This window comes from Bicyclus anynana, chromosome 19 (assembly GCF_947172395.1).
Source record: "Bicyclus anynana chromosome 19, ilBicAnyn1.1, whole genome shotgun sequence".
Classification (NCBI taxonomy): Eukaryota; Metazoa; Arthropoda; class Insecta; order Lepidoptera; family Nymphalidae; genus Bicyclus; species Bicyclus anynana.
The window spans coordinates 11,232,493-11,254,354 of record NC_069101.1 but is presented as its reverse complement, the minus strand read 5'-3'; the positions used below and the strand labels follow the sequence as shown (position 1 = coordinate 11,254,354).

The following is a 21,862-nucleotide window of genomic DNA, read 5'->3' as shown; positions in this document are numbered from 1 at the left end:
TCACCGCCACTATTTCTGCTCCTTCAATTGAAATCCTGGGGTCGCTTAAATGAGAACAATTTTCACACAAGGTACAGTTACAGAAAGATTTCTTATGTTTTTATTTAGCAAACCTCTTGATTGTGCTAGATGATTTTTTTAGTAGTTCTTAATGATAAGCCAGATTCTTCATCACTATTACCAGACTATTTTAAATGCCGACTATAGGGCCAAGCCTGCCACTTGGGTGTATTGTTGTATGGTAAGCGAATGTTGCAACGTGCTTCTCTAGAAGGAAGAACATAACTCAAAAGAACTGAAGGTTCCTATTCACTCTTGACTTGAGTTGCCGGACCTGAGCTGCTGTATCAATAAGAAAAATACAAAATTCAATAACTTGGGCCATAAGTTGGCCTTAATACGAATTTTCGATACCACCCTTGGAATATCAATTTCAAACAAAAGAGATTTCTTAGATCGATCTATGGTTTGACGGTAGGTATCTAATATCGGTGAACGTATATAAATATAAAATCCTCATCCTTTTTGGTATATGGTTAAATATGGGAGCTGGATGTCGAATCTTGGTCCTGAGCTATGAGTTGAGTCAGAGAGGTCGTCAAACTTTAATCTAAAGACACGTCTTATCCCGAGGATACACCAATAAAGAAAGACTGTAGCGTTATATTATTATTGCAGTTTCCTGTCATGTCTAATTGCTCTTGTCACGTTGTTCAAAGCTAATATCTTACTTACGAGTAATATCATTAGTATGAATTGTTGAATTGTGTGCGGTTATTTTAAACAACTTGAATGTTATGCTGGTAATTAGGTGTTTTGTAGACAGTAAATTACAGTTAAAGGAGTTAAAGGAAAGGAAGGACAAGCAAGAGGTGAACCGCCGAATCCAACTCAACTAGGATGCATTCAGGAAACTCCGGGACATCTTTTCGTCCGAAATTCCTCAGTGCCTGAAGACAAAAGTCTTGGAACAGTGCGTGTTGGCAGTAAACACCTATGGTTCCGAGACCTGGTCGCTAACTATGGGCCTCATAAGAAGGCTCAGAGTCACAAAGCGGGCGAAGGAACGAGCTATGTTAGGAGTATCTCTGCGTGACCGAATCAGTAATGAGAATCCGCAGAAGAACCAAAGTCACCGACATAGCTCAATGAGTTGCGAAGCTGAAGTAGCAATGGGCGGGGCACATAGTTCGAAGAGCCGAAAAACATTGGGGTCCCAAAGTACTGGAATGGCAACCCCGCACTAGTAAGCGCAGTGTTGATCGACCAGGTGGACTGACGACATCAAGCGAGTCGCAGGGATTCGCTGGATGTAAGTGGTTCAGTATCGTGATGTTTGGAAGTCCCTACGAAAGGCGTTTTGTCCTGCAGTGGACGTCCATCGGCTGATATGATGATGATGATGACTTTGGTTAGGCAGGGAGAAAAACACAAGTGGAGAAGGGGAGTTTTAGTATTCTGCCAAGGATATCCTTAACCTTACACGCATTGGTCACAAGTCCAATGTGTTTATATGCTAGCGTTCACACGAGCATCTCGCATGCGGGATCATGCAAAAAACCGCTCCGATTGAATTGTGCCATCCGATTTTGTCACTAGGATCCGTAACCCAGTACAAAGCGGGATCTCGTTTAATCACACATTTATTTCACAGGGCTTCCTGAGTGCGGTTTTTGCTGGACAATGTTTTTAAGCGTAGGAATGATAGCTTTTTACTGGATTCTGCAAAACTGAACTGCCATGTAAAGACATCGTCCAGTTTTGCAGGATACAGTAAAAAGAAGGTCCTGCAAAACTTGATGAATATTGTTTTATATCTTTTATGTGCAATAAAGAATGTATCTATCTATCTATATATCTGGACTACCGTGTGTAAGCCTACTTGAAAACAGTTTTATGTTAATTTTGGAATCGCGCGAATAAACATTTATATGCACGACAGTACATACTGAATATCCTTCGGGAAGCAAAATGCAATTGGACAATTTTCCAATTGTAACGGTGGCGGCATATGTCTAATTTCGGTCGAGAGGTATACGTTGTCAACAAGCACTATTATGTGCTCCTGCAATATCATAATAGTCAATTTTATTAACCGATTGAGTGTCTATTGTTTTTCCCAGGAAGCATTGCACCGATATATACTAAATAGACCAGGCACTCAGAGGTATTGAATGTGCATAATCCGAGGACCGCATACAGTAATTTTCACAACAAAAAGTACCTATCTTATAATCTTCAACGTAGTATGAATCGTGCCAAGTTTCAGTTGAATTTGTCCAGAAGGCTTTTAACTTTTTTCTATTTTTCCTAAATTTTCTTAAACTATTACAAAGCATTTGTTCAGTCCTTCTATTGGGTAAGGGTATAACAAAAGAATGGACGAACAACCTCATGGCAACATGCAGAATCGTAATCTGTATGCTTTTGTAAGTTTAAAACTGTAAACAGAATGTGGTCCTCGGATTTCAATGCACACTCAATAGCTCACAGTGCCTGGTCTAAAAGTGCAGTCCATTCTATTTTCATATTCATATGAATGAGTCTGATCATCCAACTTTTTCTAATAACATAGTAAAAATTTAGTTAAAATACAAACTCGACAAAGTGAGTTTTGAGTTCGCATCTATCTTTATAGGTATGTAGGTACCAGTGGCGAAGAATGGAATTAAGATGAAGGTAAGCCGTCCCAAAGAAAAGGAAATTCATACAAACGCGTGATACAAAATCCGGTTTCTCTTCTAGTTTTTAAAATTCGAAATATTTGGAATGACATTCCGCCTTTTGTGTTTTCTGACACTTACAATTTGTAAATACCTTCATAGCAAGAGTGAATAGGCATCTTTAAGGATGATGACAGTTTTTTTAAACTGTATATAAATTAAGAATATGCTAATCAATTTTGTAAAAGTAACAGGATATCTGCGATCATTAATTTCGGAGCTACAGGGATTTAAAGGGTCAGATTAGTGGTGCTGCCGGGGGTCCCTGAAAAACGCCCCATACAAAATGGTACCAATGGGGTAGTTAATTTAATGTATTGGTAATAATCGTCTACGATGGTCTATATTTTATCACTAGAGGACGCCCGCGACTTCATCCGCCCTCAGACCTCCTTAATCCGGCCCTCTCGCAAAATCAGTTCTTAGCGGACCTCTAATAAACTACCTCCCTGCCAAATTTCATCGTTGTACGTCAAGAGGTTTATGAGATTTCGTGATGAATGATCTTTTGAATTTATACATTTAGATTTCATGACGTCACTAATCACTAACCAAACGGTTTAGTGTGTGACAAAGTTATTAGTTATATATATAATAAATAGTTTGACGTATATTCCTTTAGTGACATCAAGTAACATCGTGATGTCACAAAATTGACGACAGCATTTTTGACGTTTGGAAAAATTTTAAAAATACATAATTTTTAAATCAAGTTTTCAATGAAATCCTTAGCTTTTATTAATTCGTCGTCGTTCGTTATCAAGCCACTAGCTGATGCCGCGCGGTTTCACCCGCGTGGTTCCCGTTCCCGTGGGAATACTGGGATAATATATAGCCTATAGCCTTCCTCGATAAATGGACTATCTAACACTAAAAGAATTTTTCAAATCGGACCAGTAGTTCCTGAGATTAGCGCGTTCAATCAAACAAACAAACTCTTCAGCTTTATAATATTAGTATAGATATACGACTCACTGCTGAGCTCGAGTCTCTTCTCAGAGAGGGGTTAGGCCAATAGTCCACCACGCTGGCCCAATGCGGATTGGCAGACTTCACGCACGCAGGGAATTAAGAAATTCTCTGGTGTGCAGGTTTCCTCATGATGTTTTCCTTCACTGTTTGAGACACGTGATATTTAATTTCTTAAAATGCACACAACTGAAAAGTTGGAGGTGCATGCACCGGACCGGATTCGAACCCACAGCCTCCGGAATCGGAGGTAGAGGTCATATCCACTGGGCTATCACGGACGGTTTTATTAACTTTTATTTTATTAATTGATATCGATATATTTCGGACCCCTATACATATATACTGTGTCTATATCATGTACAACACGAAATTTAATATGAGTCATCTACCCTATTATATATAGCATCTAAACCAGATGTGTAGCAATATTTTTACCGTACTCTCCATTATATGTATCTAATGTTATGATCCGGATAGTTTATGTACATTCTCACCTTGGCTACCACAACACACTTTATTATCTGACAATTGTTTTACAAACAACCTCCTTTCATCTCGTTCTAATATTAGTTTTTTGTTTGAGGAACAAGTAACAGACGTTCAACGAAATATTGTGTGTATCAAAACATTTTTCAAGGAACAGCGGAAGCATATTGGTATCTTCTAATTCTGATTAAAATTTTACGGTAATGTTTAGACTCCTGTAAAGTTTTATTTAAAATCTATTTCATATAAAAGAGTATCATACCTGTCGTGCTGTATGGATCAGAATGTTGGGCGGTGAAACGGACGGATAGTAAACGAATCCATGTGAACGAAATGCGTATCTTGTTATGGATGTGTGGTGTGACAAGAATAGATAAAATAAGTAATGAGTATATAAGAGGAAGTCTGAAGGTGGCGCCAGTGACAGAAAAATTGAGGAGTAGAAGGTTAGCTTGGTATGGACATGTAATGCGTAGAGAGGAAAGTCATATTACTAGATTACTAGATAGACTATATAAGGTCATAAGAGGAGAGGAAGGCCAAAGAAGAGATGGTTGGATTGCGTGAAAGAGGACAAGTGTGTAAAAGGAGTGGATGATGAGTTGACGAGTAATAGAGACGAATGGAAAAGATTGACATATTTTTCCGACCCCACTTAAGTGGGATAAGGGTAAGGAGATGATGATAAAAGAGTATCATACTAACAAATGGGCAAGTTAACACTTTTTAATGGTCTTTTTTTTAATTGACCGTCATCTTATTTTTTCCAGACATGATTACATGAAAATTTCAATTTTTAAATATTTATTTGACAATGCGAGCCAAAACGCTATCGGCCATGATGGTCTATAACTGTTTCATGACGTCACGTTAACTAATCCTTTACCAAACGGAGCGTTTGACAAAAATATTAGTGTGTAATTAGTCGTACGTTTAGTACATGAAGTAACATTTTGACGTCACAAAATGGACGACAACGTTTTTGACTTTTGGAAAATTTGAAAAAATAAATGATTTGTAAATTCAATTCTTAACTTTTATTACTTAATATCGATATATTTCCCCTAATACTTACTTCATGTGCTATATGAAATTAATATTGTTTATATTAAATTTGATATGAGTTTTAACTACCCTATTATACATATCAATCAGTGTGCCTAGTGGGAGGTTTCAATATTTTCATACTGTTACTATCGCGTTAACGTAAACGCGATTTTATATGGATTGAATTAAGTTGTGCAGTAGTTGCACTAGATGGCGCCGTTTCAATTCCTTGGAAATTCGCGTTTACGTTAACGCGATAGTAACAGTATCAAACTGCCACTAGGCCCTCTGATCCATTTTGATACACTTTTGCGCTGCGGGTAAAATATTATTAAGATTGTAGTTCTTTCTTTCCTCCGGAACATTGCACAGATATACGACTAATATAAAATCATTTTAATATAAAATCCAGACTGACTGACTGACTCTGATCAACTAACTGTTTCTAATAATGTAGTAAAAAAATACTTAGTAAACAAATTCGACGGAGTGCAGTTCCGAGTTGCATAGAATAGAAGCCTAAAAATTCTACTTTTACCATATGTTTTCTGTGCTTTTACTTACCTATGGTAGAAGGTATATACAGTATACATATATACCTGTAACCAGTGGCACTCGGTCCATATGAGGGCAATTTGTTTTGGATGCAAAAAATAAGAAAACACTTTTACTTATTATAGGGAAGTTTAAGAAATAAAATACGTGTTCTGCGTTATATATATTAGCATATAATTGTCAAAACGCATGGAATCCGTTTCATTCAAATTATCATGGAAATAATCGATAGGAACGAATATAATTATAAAATCACTTATAATTTTAAATACCTATCTATAAGATAGATTAATAGTGCACAGTTGAATTTCCAACATGCATCATGCTAATACCGCATTTGTTTGTACTGATGAAGTCTTACATCTTACGAGAGTGAATAAAAATCTAAGAATAAATAATACTATGGTAAATTGTAAACGTTGTTTTTAATCGCCAGTCATCATCTCCATGAATTCTGTAACAAAAATAAATAAAAATATTAATCAGTGGTAATAGAATAATTGAAAAAAATTAGTCTAATCTCTGGAAATAAGATATATTCTTTGCAGGGGGGTTAAAATAGAGCACAATTGCAGCTAATTTAGTCTGTGGCACATTGGATTTACAAGACGGAGGTTCTGGGGTCGATCCCCAATTGAGGTTTTCTCAATTGATCCAGGCCTAGCTGGTGGGAGGCTTTCGGCCGTGGCTAGTTACCACCCTACCGACAAAGACGTATCGCCAAGCAATTTAGCATTCCGGTACGATGTCGTGTAAAAACTGAAAGGGGTGTAAATTTTCATCCTTCTCCTAACAAGTTAGCCTTCATTTTAGATTGCATCATCATTTGCCATCAGGTGAGATTGTAGTCAAAGGCTAACTTGAAAGAATAAAAAAAACACAAAGTCAAGTACCTACGTTATAACAGAGGTTGAAAATAAGTAAGTCTAGAGCCAGATAAGTCTATAATTAAATCAACATTTGTCGGCCATCATTTACTTAGCTTTATGAGGAAGTTCTCGATTGAATCTTATTGACGATTTCTTCGATTGATCTAGACCTAGACGTAAAACCAGCCACTGTTGTCTTGCTCTCAAAAGGAAAAAACGTCAAATAAAGTTTGTCTTCCCCACAGCCGTGGCTAAGAGTAAGTAGGCACGACAATAGTCACTGTCAAACTCTCCTAAATGTTTAATCTGTGCTCTACACATGTCGTCTTTAAACGTATATCAGATGATGCCTAACTTCTAATACCTACTGCAAATTTGGAATTGATTGATTGATTGAAAGAGTATAAAGGTTTTATAATTCACATTTACATCTCACAAAAATTCTTTACATCCGTCAAAAATTGATAAAAAATCATTATCATTATCAACCCATAATTGGCTCATTGCTAGCTCAAATCTCCTCTCAGATTGAGAAGGGTTAGGCCAATAGTCCACCACGCTGGCCCAATGCGGATTGGCAGACTTCACACACGCAGAGAATTAAGAAATACTCTGGCATGCAGATTTCCACGCGCTTCGCTGTTTGAGACACGTGATATTTAATTTCATAAAATGAACACAACTTAAAAGTTGGAGGTGCATGACCCAGACCGGATTTAAACCCACGCCCTCCGGAATCGGAGGCAGACGTCATATTCACTGGGCTATCACGGCACTCGGCACAATAAAAAATACTGTACTAAATAAGAAAAGAAGTACAATCCAGTTAATTACAGCACATTGTTTTACTCAACAAGATTGTAATTATGCTGTATTTTTTAAATAAACTGTTTTAATTAATTATAATCATGGCGTTATAATTTTTCAAATCATGGTTAAGTTTTATGGCATGAGAGAAAAAGTTTAATTGCTTACCATCGAAGTCAACGGTACCAGAGCCGTCAGTGTCAATTTCAGCGATGATACCATCAAGGTCAGAATTGCTCAGTTTGTCATCCAGAGCAGCCAGGATCTCCTTAAGGGTTGACGTGGTGATGTAGCCGTTGCCTTCACGATCGTATAACCTGGAAAAAAACCATTTAAAATCTGTACAAACTTTGTAATTCGCTGGCTGGTTACCGACAAAGACGCCCAAGCCATTGCGCGATGCCGCGTAGAAACCATCAGTGTTACACGTCAAGTTAGTCTCACTTAAGATGCACCTCCAGAACAGTTGCGTGAATTATAAGAAATTAAATATCACGTGTCTCAAACGGTGAAGGAAAAACAGCGTGAGAAAACCGGCACACCAGAGAATTTTCTTAATTCTCTGCGTGTGTGAAGTCTGCTAATCCGTATTGGGCCAGCGTGGTGGACTATTGGCCTAACCCCTCTCATTCTGAGACGAGACTCGAGCTCAGCAGTGAGCCTATTATGGGTTGATAACGAACGAAGATGGAAGCCATCTTAGATGACCATCGTCACTTTACATGATGAGATCGCAGTCGACGTCTTACCATTGTCATTAAAAACAAAAAAAAAAAAAATACGTTGTAGAGTATATGAACATCACTTAATTTAATATATAAATAAATAATCGGTTAATAATAGCAGTGAGGACTGCTATTATTAACCGATTATTATAAATATAAATATATAAATTATGTTTCAATTGGTCATTGCATTTTTGGCTGGTGGGAGGCTTAAGCCGTGGCTAGTTACCACCCTACCGACAAAGACGTACCGCCAAGCGATTTAGCGTTCCGGTACGATGTCGTGTAGAAACCGAAAGGAGTGTGGATTTTCATCCTCCTCCTAACAAGTTAGCCCGTTTCCATCTTAGACTGCATCATCACTTACCATCAGGTGAGATTGTAGTCAAGGGCTAATTTGTAAAGAATAATAATAATAATAATAATTGCATGGTTTAGGACTTACGTTCTCTATATGTTCTACACTCCTAAAGGTTGGTTGGTGGGCGTTGGGTTCAATGTTTTGTCTAGTTTTAGCAATATTTTTTCGATCTAATATTAGCAAACTATTGTAACAATCTATTCTAATATTTTGTTGTGATTGTTTGTTCATATGAACTGAATAGTCTTTGTATTCAGTTCATTCAGTTCATATGAACAAACAATCACAAGGAGTGATTTAGGAGTGTACTACTGGAAACTACTGAAGCAATTTAAAAAATTCTTACTTTAGAAACCTGTATTGTCCCGTAAGGGCATAGGTAATCTTACGGGAATTGCAACTAGATGGGTCTACCGCATGGCATTTGCTAGTTGTTGTTTAAATTGTCTTTAATTTAAATTATTTTCCCCAATATTAAAAAAACCCCTATAATCAAAAATCAAAACCCATCAAAAATACATCTTACTGTCGTATCACTCATCTAAAATAATAAAATATTCTTCTCCAAAATAAATGTAATATTATAAAAAATTAAATCTGTGGTCGTATTACCAAAGAAAGAAAAGGCACATCTTCAGCCAAAGTCAGAAGAAGAAGAAGACGAAGAAGAAATACTTCATTGCACACAAAAATACAATTATAAATTAAAACATTAAAAAGATAATTGAAACCTAGCATGCAAAGGCGGCCTTAAGTAATCTCTACCAGGCCAACCCCTGACGAGAGAACTTGCGAAGAAAGAGCGGGAAGGTCAGTTGACATTAATACTCTCATCACAAATGAAATATTACCTGAAAGCTTCTTTCAGTTCCTGTTGCATAGCTTCAGCATCTTCCTCTTCTAAGAAGTGGGATGCGATGTTGCAGAATCCATCAAAGTTGATTTTTCCAGAGTCTGAAGAATCAAAAATAAAAAAATATGAAACACTGTTTATAATTGACGACGTCATAATCAGAAGTGGTTTGTGATAATTAAATGAACAACACGAGATTACATTAATTAAGCACCATATAATCATCAAACACAATTAATTATTTAACGAAATAAGAATCTACGACCGGCATTTTTAACACCACAGATTAGATAACCATAGACCAACTATAACATTCTATGCTCCTCTATAATCTATGGTTGGCTCTGCGTTCCTAGCATGAATATATCTAGCACGAGGTTATAAATTACAAAACTCATGCAATAATGCAGTGCAGTGAGTTTTTCAATTTATAACCTTGATCTCCTATCTAAAACGAACTTTGGGAATGTTCTTATTGGATTGATGCAATTTTGATGACATTACCCTGTTTACATAGTAACTTTTGTTTTGGCTTTACGGAATACGATAATTGCGGTTTGTTGTGGGTACTTCGATAATAAAGTAGTTGTCATCCTAACTCTGGTTTCATTATACAACATGGTGGCAGCGGTGGGATTTTAATTCATTATTAGTGTGCAAAAACTATTATATTATCAATTTAATCGATAATTGAGTACCGTGTGTAGTCGTGAGTAGTGTGTGTAACAATGGAACATGCAAGACCACCGCCGGAGCTCAGTATGGATGGCAGCCCCGTCGGCCGGGCCGATGCTTGGAAGAAGTGGAAAACACAATTTCAGTTATTTATCAAAGCTGCCGGCGTTCACAAAGAAGATCCAGCAGTGCAGGCCAGTTTATTGATTAATTTAATTGGGCCGGATGGATTCGACGTGTATCAAACTTTTACATTCGAAGAGGAGACGGAACGCGATGACGTTGCAGTTCTGTTGAAAAAGTTCGACAGCTATTTTGGCGTAAAACCTAATATTACCTTAGCCAGATATAATTTTTTTACTAGAAACCAAACGGAAGGCGAATCTATAAACCAGTACGTCACGGCATTAAAAATTTTAAGCAAAAATTGTGGATTTTCGTCACTGGAAGAGGAACTATTAAGAGATAGAATTGTGTGTGGTATAAGAAATACCGTAGTTCGAGATCGTCTACTTCGCTCGGATGAGTTAACATTAGAAAAGGCGATAAAAATTTGTCAGGCCGATGAAATATCAATGGATTGTTCGCGTCAGTTGGAGTCTGACGTGGGAAGATCTGGGCGAGCGTCCATCGACGCGGTGCAAGCGCGCGGCAGGGACCGCGGCGCAGTCGGCCGGCGATGGAACGCGAACAGCTGTGAAAGTCGTGCGCCCGCGTCTCGTCGTGGAGGTAACGCCGCGGTCGGCCGTCGGTTCGAGCCTCGTCCTAGTGCATCGGCGCCGGCGACGCCATGCCCTAATTGTGGGCAGTTTTGTGAATTGCGTTCACAGTGTTTTGCTGCTGGTGTAAAGTGCTACATTTGTCGTGGGCCTCATTTTGCACGAATGTGCTCAAATAAATCTAAAAAAGTGTATGATGTGTGCGCGGAAAATTACGATAAAGATTCTGATAGTGACGGTGGCGAGTCGTTTTTTGTATCTATTATTGCGAAGGCGCCGCAAGGTACCTATGCGGAGGACTGGTATGAAACACTACGCGGTGAGTGTGGCGTTGAAAAATTTAAGCTCGATACCGGGGCTGATATAAATGTTATATCTTTAGAAAGGTTTTTGTTACTCGGATACGATGTCAGTTTAATAAACGATAAGAGTAAAATTAAACTTCAATCATACAGTGGAAATATAATTCCTATAAAAGGAATATGTGATTTAAAATGGTCGTATAAAAATATATTATATACATTGAAGTTTGCAATTGCAAGTATCAGCTGTCAAAGTGTACTAGGAAGGCAAGCATGTATCGAACTAGGTCTAGTTAAGCGTGTGTACGATATTAACTTATCAAAGTACGATCACTTGTTTCGCGGCATAGGCTGCCTTCCCGGTACGTATAGTATTGTTATTGACAAGTCTGTGAGTCCGGTAGTGAGCGCGCCGCGTAAGATACCTCTGAGTCTTCGAGACAAGTTACTGGGTGAACTAAATAGAATGCTGGAAGCGGGCGTCATAAGAAAGGTTACTCATCCCACTCAGTGGGTAAATTCTTTGGTCATAGCGGCTAAGAAAAACGGTGGTATACGGCTATGTCTTGATCCGCGTCCACTTAATTGTGCTATTCAACGCGCGCATTTTCAATTACCTACTATTAATGAGATAGCGACTAAACTTCATGGCGCTCAATATTTTTCTGTTTTAGACGCTAATTCAGGATTCTGGGCTATTCAATTAGACGATAAAAGTGCGGATTTGTGTACTTTTAGCTCTCCGTTAGGCGGCCGTTATCAATTTTTAAGACTACCCTTTGGATTGAACTGTGCGCCCGAGGTATTTCACTCGACTTTAAAACAATTATTAGAAGATTTAGAAGGGGTCGATTTATTTATCGATGATATAATTTGTTGGGGAAAAACTAAAAATGAGCACGATCAACGGCTGACGGCTTTATTAAATAGGGCAGAAGAAATTAATTTGAAATTTAATAAGGATAAGTGTAAAATTTGTGTTAGTGAAGTAGTTTACTTAGGCCATGTATTTAACAAAAGTGGCATGAAACCTGATGCGGAAAAGGTTAAGGCTATAATAAATATGCCTGTACCTAATGATAAAAAGTCATTAGAGAGATTTTTGGGGGCTACTAATTATCTCTCGAAATTTATTCCTAATTACTCAACTTATACCGTTCATCTTACTCGATTGCTTAGAAAAGAATCGACGTGGTATTGGGATGATATTCACAATAAGGCAATTTCTAAATTGAAGGAATTGGTAAGTCGTGCGCCGGTGTTAGCTTTGTATGACGTGTCGCGACCGGTGGTGTTGTCGGTCGACGCCAGCAGCGTGGCGCTCGGCGCTGTGCTGCTGCAGGACGGACGGCCAGTGGAGTACGCTTCGCGGACACTCACGGACACACAGACTAGATACGCCCAGATTGAAAAGGAGCTATTTGCTATTGTATACGCCTGTGAAAAGTATCATCAATACATATATGGTAAAAAGTCTGTAATCGTAGAAACGGATCATAAACCGTTAGAGAGTATTTTTAAGAAAGCTTTAGCTTCTAACCCCATGCGTTTGCAGCGAATGTTACTTCGATTGCAAGGCTATGATTTAATTATTAAATATGTACCCGGTAAATATATGTATATTGCTGATACATTGTCGCGTGCGCCGCTTCCCGATTCGTATGAAAGTGAACTAGATAAAAAGTTAATGTACGAAGTAAGTTTATTAATGGACAATGTTCAGATGTCGGCCAATAAGTTAAATCTAGTGAGAAGTGAAACTTCAAAAGACAAAGATCTTAATCAATTATGTGAATATATAATAAAAGGATGGCCCAAACGTAAATGCGATATTTCCGATATATTAAAGCCCTACTGGTCTTTACAAGATGAGTTAATTGTAGTAGACGGGATTATTTTTAAGAATAAATTGATTTTAATTCCACGTTCCTTAAGATCTCAAATGTTAAATATTGTACACGACGGCCATCTCGGAATAGATCGTTGCAAGAAGCGCGCACGCGAGGTATTATTTTGGCCTGGAATTACAAAAGATATCGAACTGTATGTTAAGCGATGTGCAGTCTGTCAGGAGAACTCAAATATGCAAACTAAAGAACCTTTGATTCCGATACAGATTCCTCGGCTACCGTGGAATAAAATCGGGGCTGATATATTTGAATATAGAAAGCAATATTATTTAATTTTGGTTGATTATTACTCTGGCTTTGTTGAAGTTAATTATTTAAAAAATATAACGTCAAAGTCGGTTATCACTGCAATGAAAGAAAATTTTTCACGTTATGGAATTCCAGAAATTTTATTTAGTGACAACGCCACGAATTTTACCTCACGTGATTTCAAAAAGTTTTCAATAGAATGGGGTTTTGATCACGTGACTTCATCGCCCAATTATCCCCAATCAAATGGGAAAAGTGAGCGTGCTGTGCAAACGGTGAAAAGGCTACTAATTAAATCAATTAATAGTAATAGTGACTTCTACTTAAATCTTCTAAGTTATAGGAACACGCCACGCGATAGCAACTTGAGTTCTCCCGCACAACTGTTAATGGGTCGTAGATTAAATTGTAGGTTACCTGTCCATCCGGGTCTATTAGAACCAAAACCGGTTAGTAAATGTGAATACGATAAATTGGTAAATAGACAGATAAAAAGTAAACAATATTATGATCAACATTGTAAGTTGTTGCCGGAATTAGACGTGGGGGATCAAGTAATCATTCATGATCAGGAAAAGCAAACCCGAGGTCAGGTTATCATGAAAGCCTCTGCTCCGCGTTCATATATGGTTCAAAACAGGTTTGGTAGAATATATCGTCGAAACCGCAGAAATTTAAGAAAATGTGAACCTGAAGATCACCATGATTGCTCTGAACCCCTTCCCCAGCCGGGTCCAAGCACGAGCGTTACAACTGCTGCATGTAGCAGTCCTAATGCAGACTGTGCTGATAATGTGAAGGTCGAAAACAATCCAAACATTTTGCCAAAGAGAAAGGCTAAAAAGTTGTACACGGATATTCAAAAATATTTGTAATCTGTTTTTGTTTTACCTATTTTAAGTTCTTTATTATATTCCACCTTATTTTTTTTTTTCTTTTTGTTTGTGGGGAAAGATAATCCCTTTTAAGTTTGTTTTTATTCTTTTATTTATGGGGAAGGTGTTGTGGGTACTTCGATAATAAAGTAGTTGTCATCCTAACTCTGGTTTCATTATACAACACGGTTGTTATTGGATTTGATGTTAATTATATTTAGGTAGCAAACTTACGTCAAAGGTAGTGAATTTGCCGGCAATTAAGTACGCTACCACTTTTAATACAAAATTTAACATGCAATGAGATCTCAGTGAAAGATGTGGAAATATATCATACAAGCATTTTACGGTTACTTATATAAGTGACGATTTCATTAGGTATATTTCGTAAACACAAAAAGATATAACGTTTAATCCCTGTCAAATCCATTCAGACATTTTAATTATCAATAAATAATCACGTGCCATTAAATTTAACGTGCAATGCATCTATAAATATAATTACGAGCATTCGTTGCAATTGGATGTATCTAAACCAGGAGTTTCCAAAGTATGGGTAGCTATCCAGTGGTGGGTTGCGAGCGAATATTGAGTGGGTTTTGAACTTTTAAGCTACCCATCGATCGACCTGACCGTTCGGGCTACCTGGACGGCTACAGACTAACCATAACTAAAGTTGTTAAATTACAATAATTATTTATTGTTGCCTGTGATTATAATAATAAATAATAATTAAATGACAATTAAAAATAAGTACTTTGGTACAAACTCTCAAACGGCCGAGGACATGAGAATTTCGTAGGCGATTTTTTTTTCTCTGACTACAAAGACTGAGTAATCTGAGCGTTACCAATATTTTGTGGCCATTTTTAAGACGGAGGTGGGTCCCAACTTAATCCGTATTTATTAGGTGGACCGGAGCCCATTTAAGTTTGGAAACCACTGGTCTGAACTCTAAATACACCAAAATACGTGTTGGAAAATCTTGTGGAGACACTCGCACGGAAATAGACTCATTATAACGACCGCATGTAAAAATATTCTTGTATCTTTGAAGATGTCGTCAAGATGGCTTGTTTCAAATCTATGATTAATGTATCTTGTTATTGCGATGTTGCTTTTTTTTCAAGTCAGATGTTTGAAATGTTTAGTATTTTTAGCTCAGGAATTTACCACTTAGAATGTAGAGTAAAAGTAAAATATCACACTAATATTATAAAATAATGTTTTTGTGTGTGTAAACACGTATTTCTTCTTGCTGCAACAATTGAACCGATTTGACTGATATTTGAAACGAAGATTGATATATAGAATACTTTTTATGTCGACAAGTCCATGGTTTCCTTAATATATCTAGGCCAAAAATTTTAACGCGAACAGAGCCGTGGGCATCCAGTTTAGATACTACAAGACAAAACGCATTTTGTTGACAACTTGACACAGGGGGATTCTTGTTTGTATCACGTTCCTTGGATCACCGGTTCTTTGGATTAGTACAAAGCAGTTTTTTGTGACTTGAGCAAAACGTAAAGGAGAAATGAACCTTCGATGTTCCTTATTGTTCCAGAGTAGGAAAATTTTAGTTTATACAGAATGCTCGGGAGTATTTCCCATAACTTCAAGGTGTTGACAAGTCCAGTTATAGGAGCCGAACTGCATAACTATTTTTTTTTTTAACTAAAAAAACTTTTTATGTTTTCATGCAAAACAATTCAAATAATTCCGACTATCCATGTAACACACGCCTTTATTTATCCTTGTATTTTAAAATACATAATGGTTATAGTGGTAAGATTATCGACATCGACGAGATATTGCAACTGGCACTCCGCACTTTAGTAGTAAGCTTCTTCATGACATTTATCAATATAGCGATATAAGGAACACAATTTAAGACATATTTAAAAAAGAAATATTTTTTAAAGAGAATATAACTCTAGTTATATAGATATAGGGAGCCATGGGAAATACTCCCGAGCATCCTGTATAGTGGAATATGAAATATTTTTGTTGCTATACCTAGGCTATATAATACTCTGAGTCTTCTAGAGCAAGATTTCTCAAAGTTCAGTACGCGAACCGCCATTCGACAGCAGGGGGTTAACGTAATGATGGCTTGACAACTGATACCAAGTCAGAATTAAGGTTAAAATTGTCTAAAATTAATCCTAACATTGAATCCATTTGCGAGAAGAAACAAGCACATAACATTAATATTACAAAGACATATCTTTTGGTACTTTATGTGCTACCTTTTATTCAAATAAAAACCTTATTTTCTTTAACAGTCAAATATTTTTTTTTTAAATTAATTTGACTGTTGAAGGGGGAGGGGGGGTTCCATCAGTTAATAAGGGGTTTGCTGTCACTTTGAAATTTTAACAGGGGTTCGTGCAACCGAAAGTTTGAGAAACCCTGTTCTAGAGGGTTAACGTCTTAATCATTACAAAGTGTATTTACTTTCTGGATCATTCTGGTCGATGAGGGCTTGCAGTTCAGAGTCATCAAACAGCTGGCCCATTGTGTTCAAGATGGTAGAGATCTTGAGGACATCGATGTATCCGGACTTTGTGGTGTCGAACATCTGGAAAGCCTTGCGGAGCATGGCCATCTTCTGTTCATCGTCAGAGTCCTACAAATTAAAACGATATGTATTAATCTCTATTTTCTTTACCTTCTTTATTTTAACGGCTTTTGGCTATGCTAAAACAGCACAATTTACTTTTAGTGGCGAAGAATGGACTTTAGTTAACACGTTCGCTGCGGTACGAGGTCAATTGACCTCGTAGTATAGTGTCGTCAAGAGATACGAGGTCGATTGACCTCGACCCGCACCACATAAAGTTTTAGTATGAGGTCAAAAAACCAGAGGAAAGTAAAGAAAAAATCAGTGCCGCACCGAACGTATTAAAGGTGAGCTGTCCCAAAAAAAAAGAAATTCATACTGTGTAATACAAACTCCGATTTCTCATATATCTAGACACAGTACAGTAATGAATATGCATGGATTTTTAGAGGTAACCCGGCGGGAATCGGCTTGCATGAACTCTTTGTCGTTGAGCTGGTTATTGAACGAAAATATCAAATTAAATATGTCAGTAATATTTTGCAAATGGATGGAGAAGAAAAATAATTAACACTTTCATTCTTTAAAAATAGATTAAGTAATAGACAAATTCTGAACTAATCGAGCAAGCGAGAATATAAAACCTATAGAATACGTTAGGTTAACTATTTTTTTCTTGGGTAATTTCTTGGTTAATCGATACTAGTGGATAACAAGGTCCGGCAAATTAATTAAAGTTAAGTTAAAATAAATATATTACACGGTGGAATAGGGTTGTCTGCGAAATCATTTCTGAATACAGGACATCGTCATAATAACATCCTGGATTGAAACTTTTTAGTCAACCCTTTTTAAATTAATGATATATTTTATTTGATATTTTCATCCATTAGCCATCTCGGTGAGGGTCATCGGGTGTGTACACTTACTTATACATCTTATTCATAATACACAAATGTTTTTTTTTTAAATTACTAAAATTCTGTATTAATGTATTATTTATAAGGGTAGCTTCTATCCCTTCAGTATGTACAGGGAGAAGGTCCTTACAACACAAGCTTTCATTCAGTACAAGCTTCAGTCCCCACATTATAATATTAAACTGTACAACACAAATGTATTTTTCGTCACAAGGTGGAAAAATATTATTTTCATTTAGATTTAAAATTAAAGACATAAAATTAAATTGAGACATCATTAGGTCCAGAATAAAATTAATAAACCTAATTACTGTTTCCTAGACTCACTGAAAGGCTCACTGGAGAAAGGGTTAAATTAGATATTAAATTGAATTTATTTTTCTTCTGTAAGCTGAAAAACTATAACCTACAAAGTTTTCAGGATATTGATTAAAGTCAATACAAATAATGCACAAAATAAACAAACTATTTAAACCAGCTAAACGTTTGCCAATAACAATATAATGGCACTTAAAGTAACACCAATAAAAAAATTAAGCACTTGTTCACTTGGTCACTTTTTATTGCATGACAATAAACACACACACTTGTAAAAGCTCACCATGTTGTTTTAGCAGTTAGCAGTTGTAACAAGAACCAAATCCGAGTGCGAGTGTTGTTACACTGGATTTTACATTCATGTGGCACCCCTATTTATAGACCATTCCACCGTCGGAATACAAAAATAAGTAAAAATCAGCTACTGTGTTCTCGTAGTGACGTTTCACGCTCATCGTCAGTATTTATACGTCAGCCACTGAAATTATTGCAGGAAGGGAAAATGTTTGTGACATTTTATTTATTGCCACGTATTTTGCGTCTACCGTCTAATTTTTCGTTGGGGATTGTTGGATTTTAAATTTAGAACTGTATTGGTTTTGAATTAAACTCTTTTTAGTAAAAGGCATAGGTATTAATTTCTGTAGGCGGCGTACTATCTGTAAAAGTGTTGAGGCTGTCCATCTTTCTTATTTCTCTTCTGCAGGACATCATCATCATCATCATATCAGCCGATGGACGTCCACTCCATTTATTCTGATGCCGCCTGTATGCAGCGAATCCTTGCGACTCGCTGGATGTTGTCAGTCTATCTGGATTTATTATGAATCGTCTCGCTCGTAGGTTTGACGACTTCCAGCCTCCCAAAAAGCCGGATTCCGAAAAGGCTTTAGTACCATAGAGCACATTCATACGGCAAGTTTTCAGAAGACAAGTTGAGGCAAGTTTTCAGAAGGCCCAAGAGTATAACTATCCGCTTGGTTTACGTTTGTGGACTAAAAAGCCTTCGATTCGGTGGAAACTTGACCTGCGCTAAGATGTGTCTTAGCACCGCCCGAATTTGCAGAGATGCAGAATTGACTAAAGGCATTCGTACAATTAAGTGTTGAAGTGCTTGTACGAAAACGCCACTATGTCAGTCAGTATTCAGGATCAGACTACTAGGCCAATATAGTTATAGGGCTCATCGAATTCAACGTAGCTTAACAAGTTCGACTTATGCTTAAGCTTAGCTTAAATCAAGCTGAGCATCAAGTTTCACAGAAGATGATCTAAACTTCTCATCTGTAAAGATCTTTTAGAGGGATGATTTGGCTCCTTCTGTTTTTTCTAGTCCTGGCTTCTTCGCGCGATTAAAAATGTGTATTTTCTGATTATAAATAAGAAAGGCTTTTAGTTAAGAAATCCCGATAACATTATTATGGGCCTTGACACCTAACCCCTGATGATCCGTAGCTATAGTATAGCATTTTCGAATGATTATTATCACCATTATCTTGAGCTTAATATTACCTGACGTTTCGAAAGAGCTTGTAAAGTAAGCCTATTTGAAATAAATGAGTTTTGACTTTGACTTTAACTTATATTTAAGCTAGTAATATAAAACTACTAGTGCAATAATTAAGTCCGAAAAATCCACTTATTTTCGGAGAAAGAAATTCTTATACTAGTACTTCAAACAATATTATACCTGTAGTATTTTTCAGATAGCATGGGTACGGTGACTGTTGCCTTATGACATTCATAATACGTACTATTATCGTGAATGGCGACAAATTTTCAAGAGTGTAACAAACTGTCATCCGCACCATGCTACGTGAAACGAACTTTAATAAATGTGTTGACTAAAGTGAAAAGTATCTTACAGTGTAATAAACTAATTAGTTTTAGATTCACATAAAAATCCACATATTCGGAGAAAGAAATTCTTACACTAGTACTTCAAACAGTATTATACCTGTAGTGTTTTTCAGATAGCATGGGTACGGCGACAGTCGCTTTATGACATACGTACTATTACCGTGAATCGCGACACATTTTCAAGAGTGTAACAAACTGTCACCCGCACCATGCTACGTGAAACGAACTTTAGTATATGTGTTGACTAAAGATGAAAGTACCCCACAGTGTAATAAAGTAATTAGTTTTCGATTCTGAAACAATTACAGTATTTCATGAGAGGTTATCGCGTTCATACTCTACATTAAAATGTTCCAGAAACCAATCGGTATGCGCTTATTAAGTATCCCGTTTGAGAACAGGAAATTCCTTAGAAGCGGCCGCCACTCCAAAACAATCCAATGAAAATATTACGCATAGCAACGTCACAACCCGTTGGAAGGACAGACTCCAGGCGCCAGGAGTAGGGCACCTTTTGATTGGATGCATCAAATCTTGGATAATAGGCTACTTGCCTCTTTTGTAAACAGTGTTTAAACTGAATTATGGAAGTATTATAAGCTATATTTTATTTTGTCCCGTCAAAAACCAGTAAAAAATTTAATATAAATAAAAAATTTCTACGTAAAATTTTTGCCGCCGAAACACAATACTTTAACAAGTGACGTCATTCATTGAGATAACAGCGTGATTGGCGTTTGCAGTGATGTGATATATCACGTCACCGCAAGCGCCAATAACAAACCGATGCCTTGTAGCGAATGACGTCACAGTTTATGATTGGCGTTTGCGGTGACGTGATAAAAATACAATTTTGTAGTTGTAAAAAATGTTCTACGGATCCCGGACTATGAGTTTACTTATTAAATTTTGAGAACAGACATGAACTGAAATTTCCTTTTTGAAAATTGGAAATTCCTTATTTTTATTGAATATATTTTCCGTTTTGTTTAAATTAGCACTTTTGTGTACTGATTTCTATTTCAATTTTTTTTATTTAACGGTTGTCTAAAGTTTAACAGATCAGCTAGATGTAATGTAATTTAATTTTATCACACCTCAAATTTACAGCGATTTTTATTTGTTTTTCATCAAATACGACAAATTTTCGTATTAGTAATCAGCAGGAAAATTCGGAAACTGCTTTCAGCATGCGTCACTTTGCGACCACTGACGCGTGCAACGGGTTATACGGCGCGCGGGCAGATATAGAATGTCGGTGATCGGCTATAATTTTTGTTTTCTCAGCGCCACAATGAGTGTGAACTACGTAGACACAGATGTAATAGACCGATAGAAAGGATCTATTGTATTCCCACAAAAAGAGAATGTTTCAGCACAGATGGTAGTGTTATTTCTGGTCAGAGAGAGGTCCTGGGTTCGATTCTTAGGCCAGTTTAGGATTTTGTTCTTAAATTCTGGTCTGGTGTCATGGGCCGTGGCTCGTTGGGTACTACTCTACTGGCAAAGACGTACCGCAAAGTGACTAAGCGGTACGATGCCGCTAGAAACCGTCAGAGGTATAATTTACTAGTAACTTTTTCCATTAAGCCGGCCTCCACCTAAGATAGCCCAAATAAATGAAAGAGAATTACTCTGAAAGATGGGGAAAAGCGATTTGCTTATAGTCTTGACGTATTGTGAACACGAAATTACAGCCTCAACTTGATACAAATTAGAAGTAACCAGTTTGCTTATAATATACTAGATTGCACCGCGGTTGAACCCGCGTAGTTCATACAAGAATAAAATATAGCCTGTATGTTAGTCAGTCAGTGAATAAATAGCTTTGTAACCGTAATAAAGTTTTCAAAATCGTTTCTGTAGATTCCCTACAACTCTCACAAACTTTACCTCTTTATAATATTAGTATAGATATAGATTGATGAAAAAATAGTTTAGCTTATTGTTTTGGAATAGCAAAATCGTACACGCCTATTGCCTATTGTCTTCTTTGTCTACGTTGAACCGTGATGCGTGAGCTCCGCCCACATGGATTCCCCGTCTACATCTACAATGAATTAAGACAAT

The 21,862-nt window shown here is 37.0% G+C and overlaps 1 protein-coding gene across 1 annotated transcript; it reads right to left on the bottom strand.

Moving 5' to 3' along the window:
- Positions 1–5,933: 5,933 nt before the first annotated feature.
- On the bottom strand, positions 5,934–18,372 carry LOC112045131 (troponin C). Its single transcript, XM_024081212.2, has 5 exons — positions 18,216–18,372; positions 16,589–16,760; positions 9,397–9,499; positions 7,628–7,776; positions 5,934–6,237 (listed from the first exon to the last, which is right to left on the bottom strand). The coding sequence occupies exons 1-5, from the start codon at positions 18,216–18,218 to the stop codon at positions 6,209–6,211; spliced, it is 456 nt and encodes a 151-aa protein (XP_023936980.1). The 5' UTR covers positions 18,219–18,372; the 3' UTR covers positions 5,934–6,208.
- Positions 18,373–21,862: the final 3,490 nt, after the last annotated feature.

What these genes read in the sequence shown, in the direction of transcription:
- LOC112045131 (XM_024081212.2), bottom strand. An exon ending in CGACCAGAATGATCCAGAAA is followed by an intron (nt 9,500 to 16,588) that starts GTAAATACACTT and finishes TTGATTCTTCAG; the next exon opens with ACTCTGGAAAAATCAACTTT. An exon ending in TGGTACCGTTGACTTCGATG is followed by an intron (nt 6,238 to 7,627) that starts GTAAGCAATTAA and finishes TTTTTGTTACAG; the next exon opens with AATTCATGGAGATGATGACT.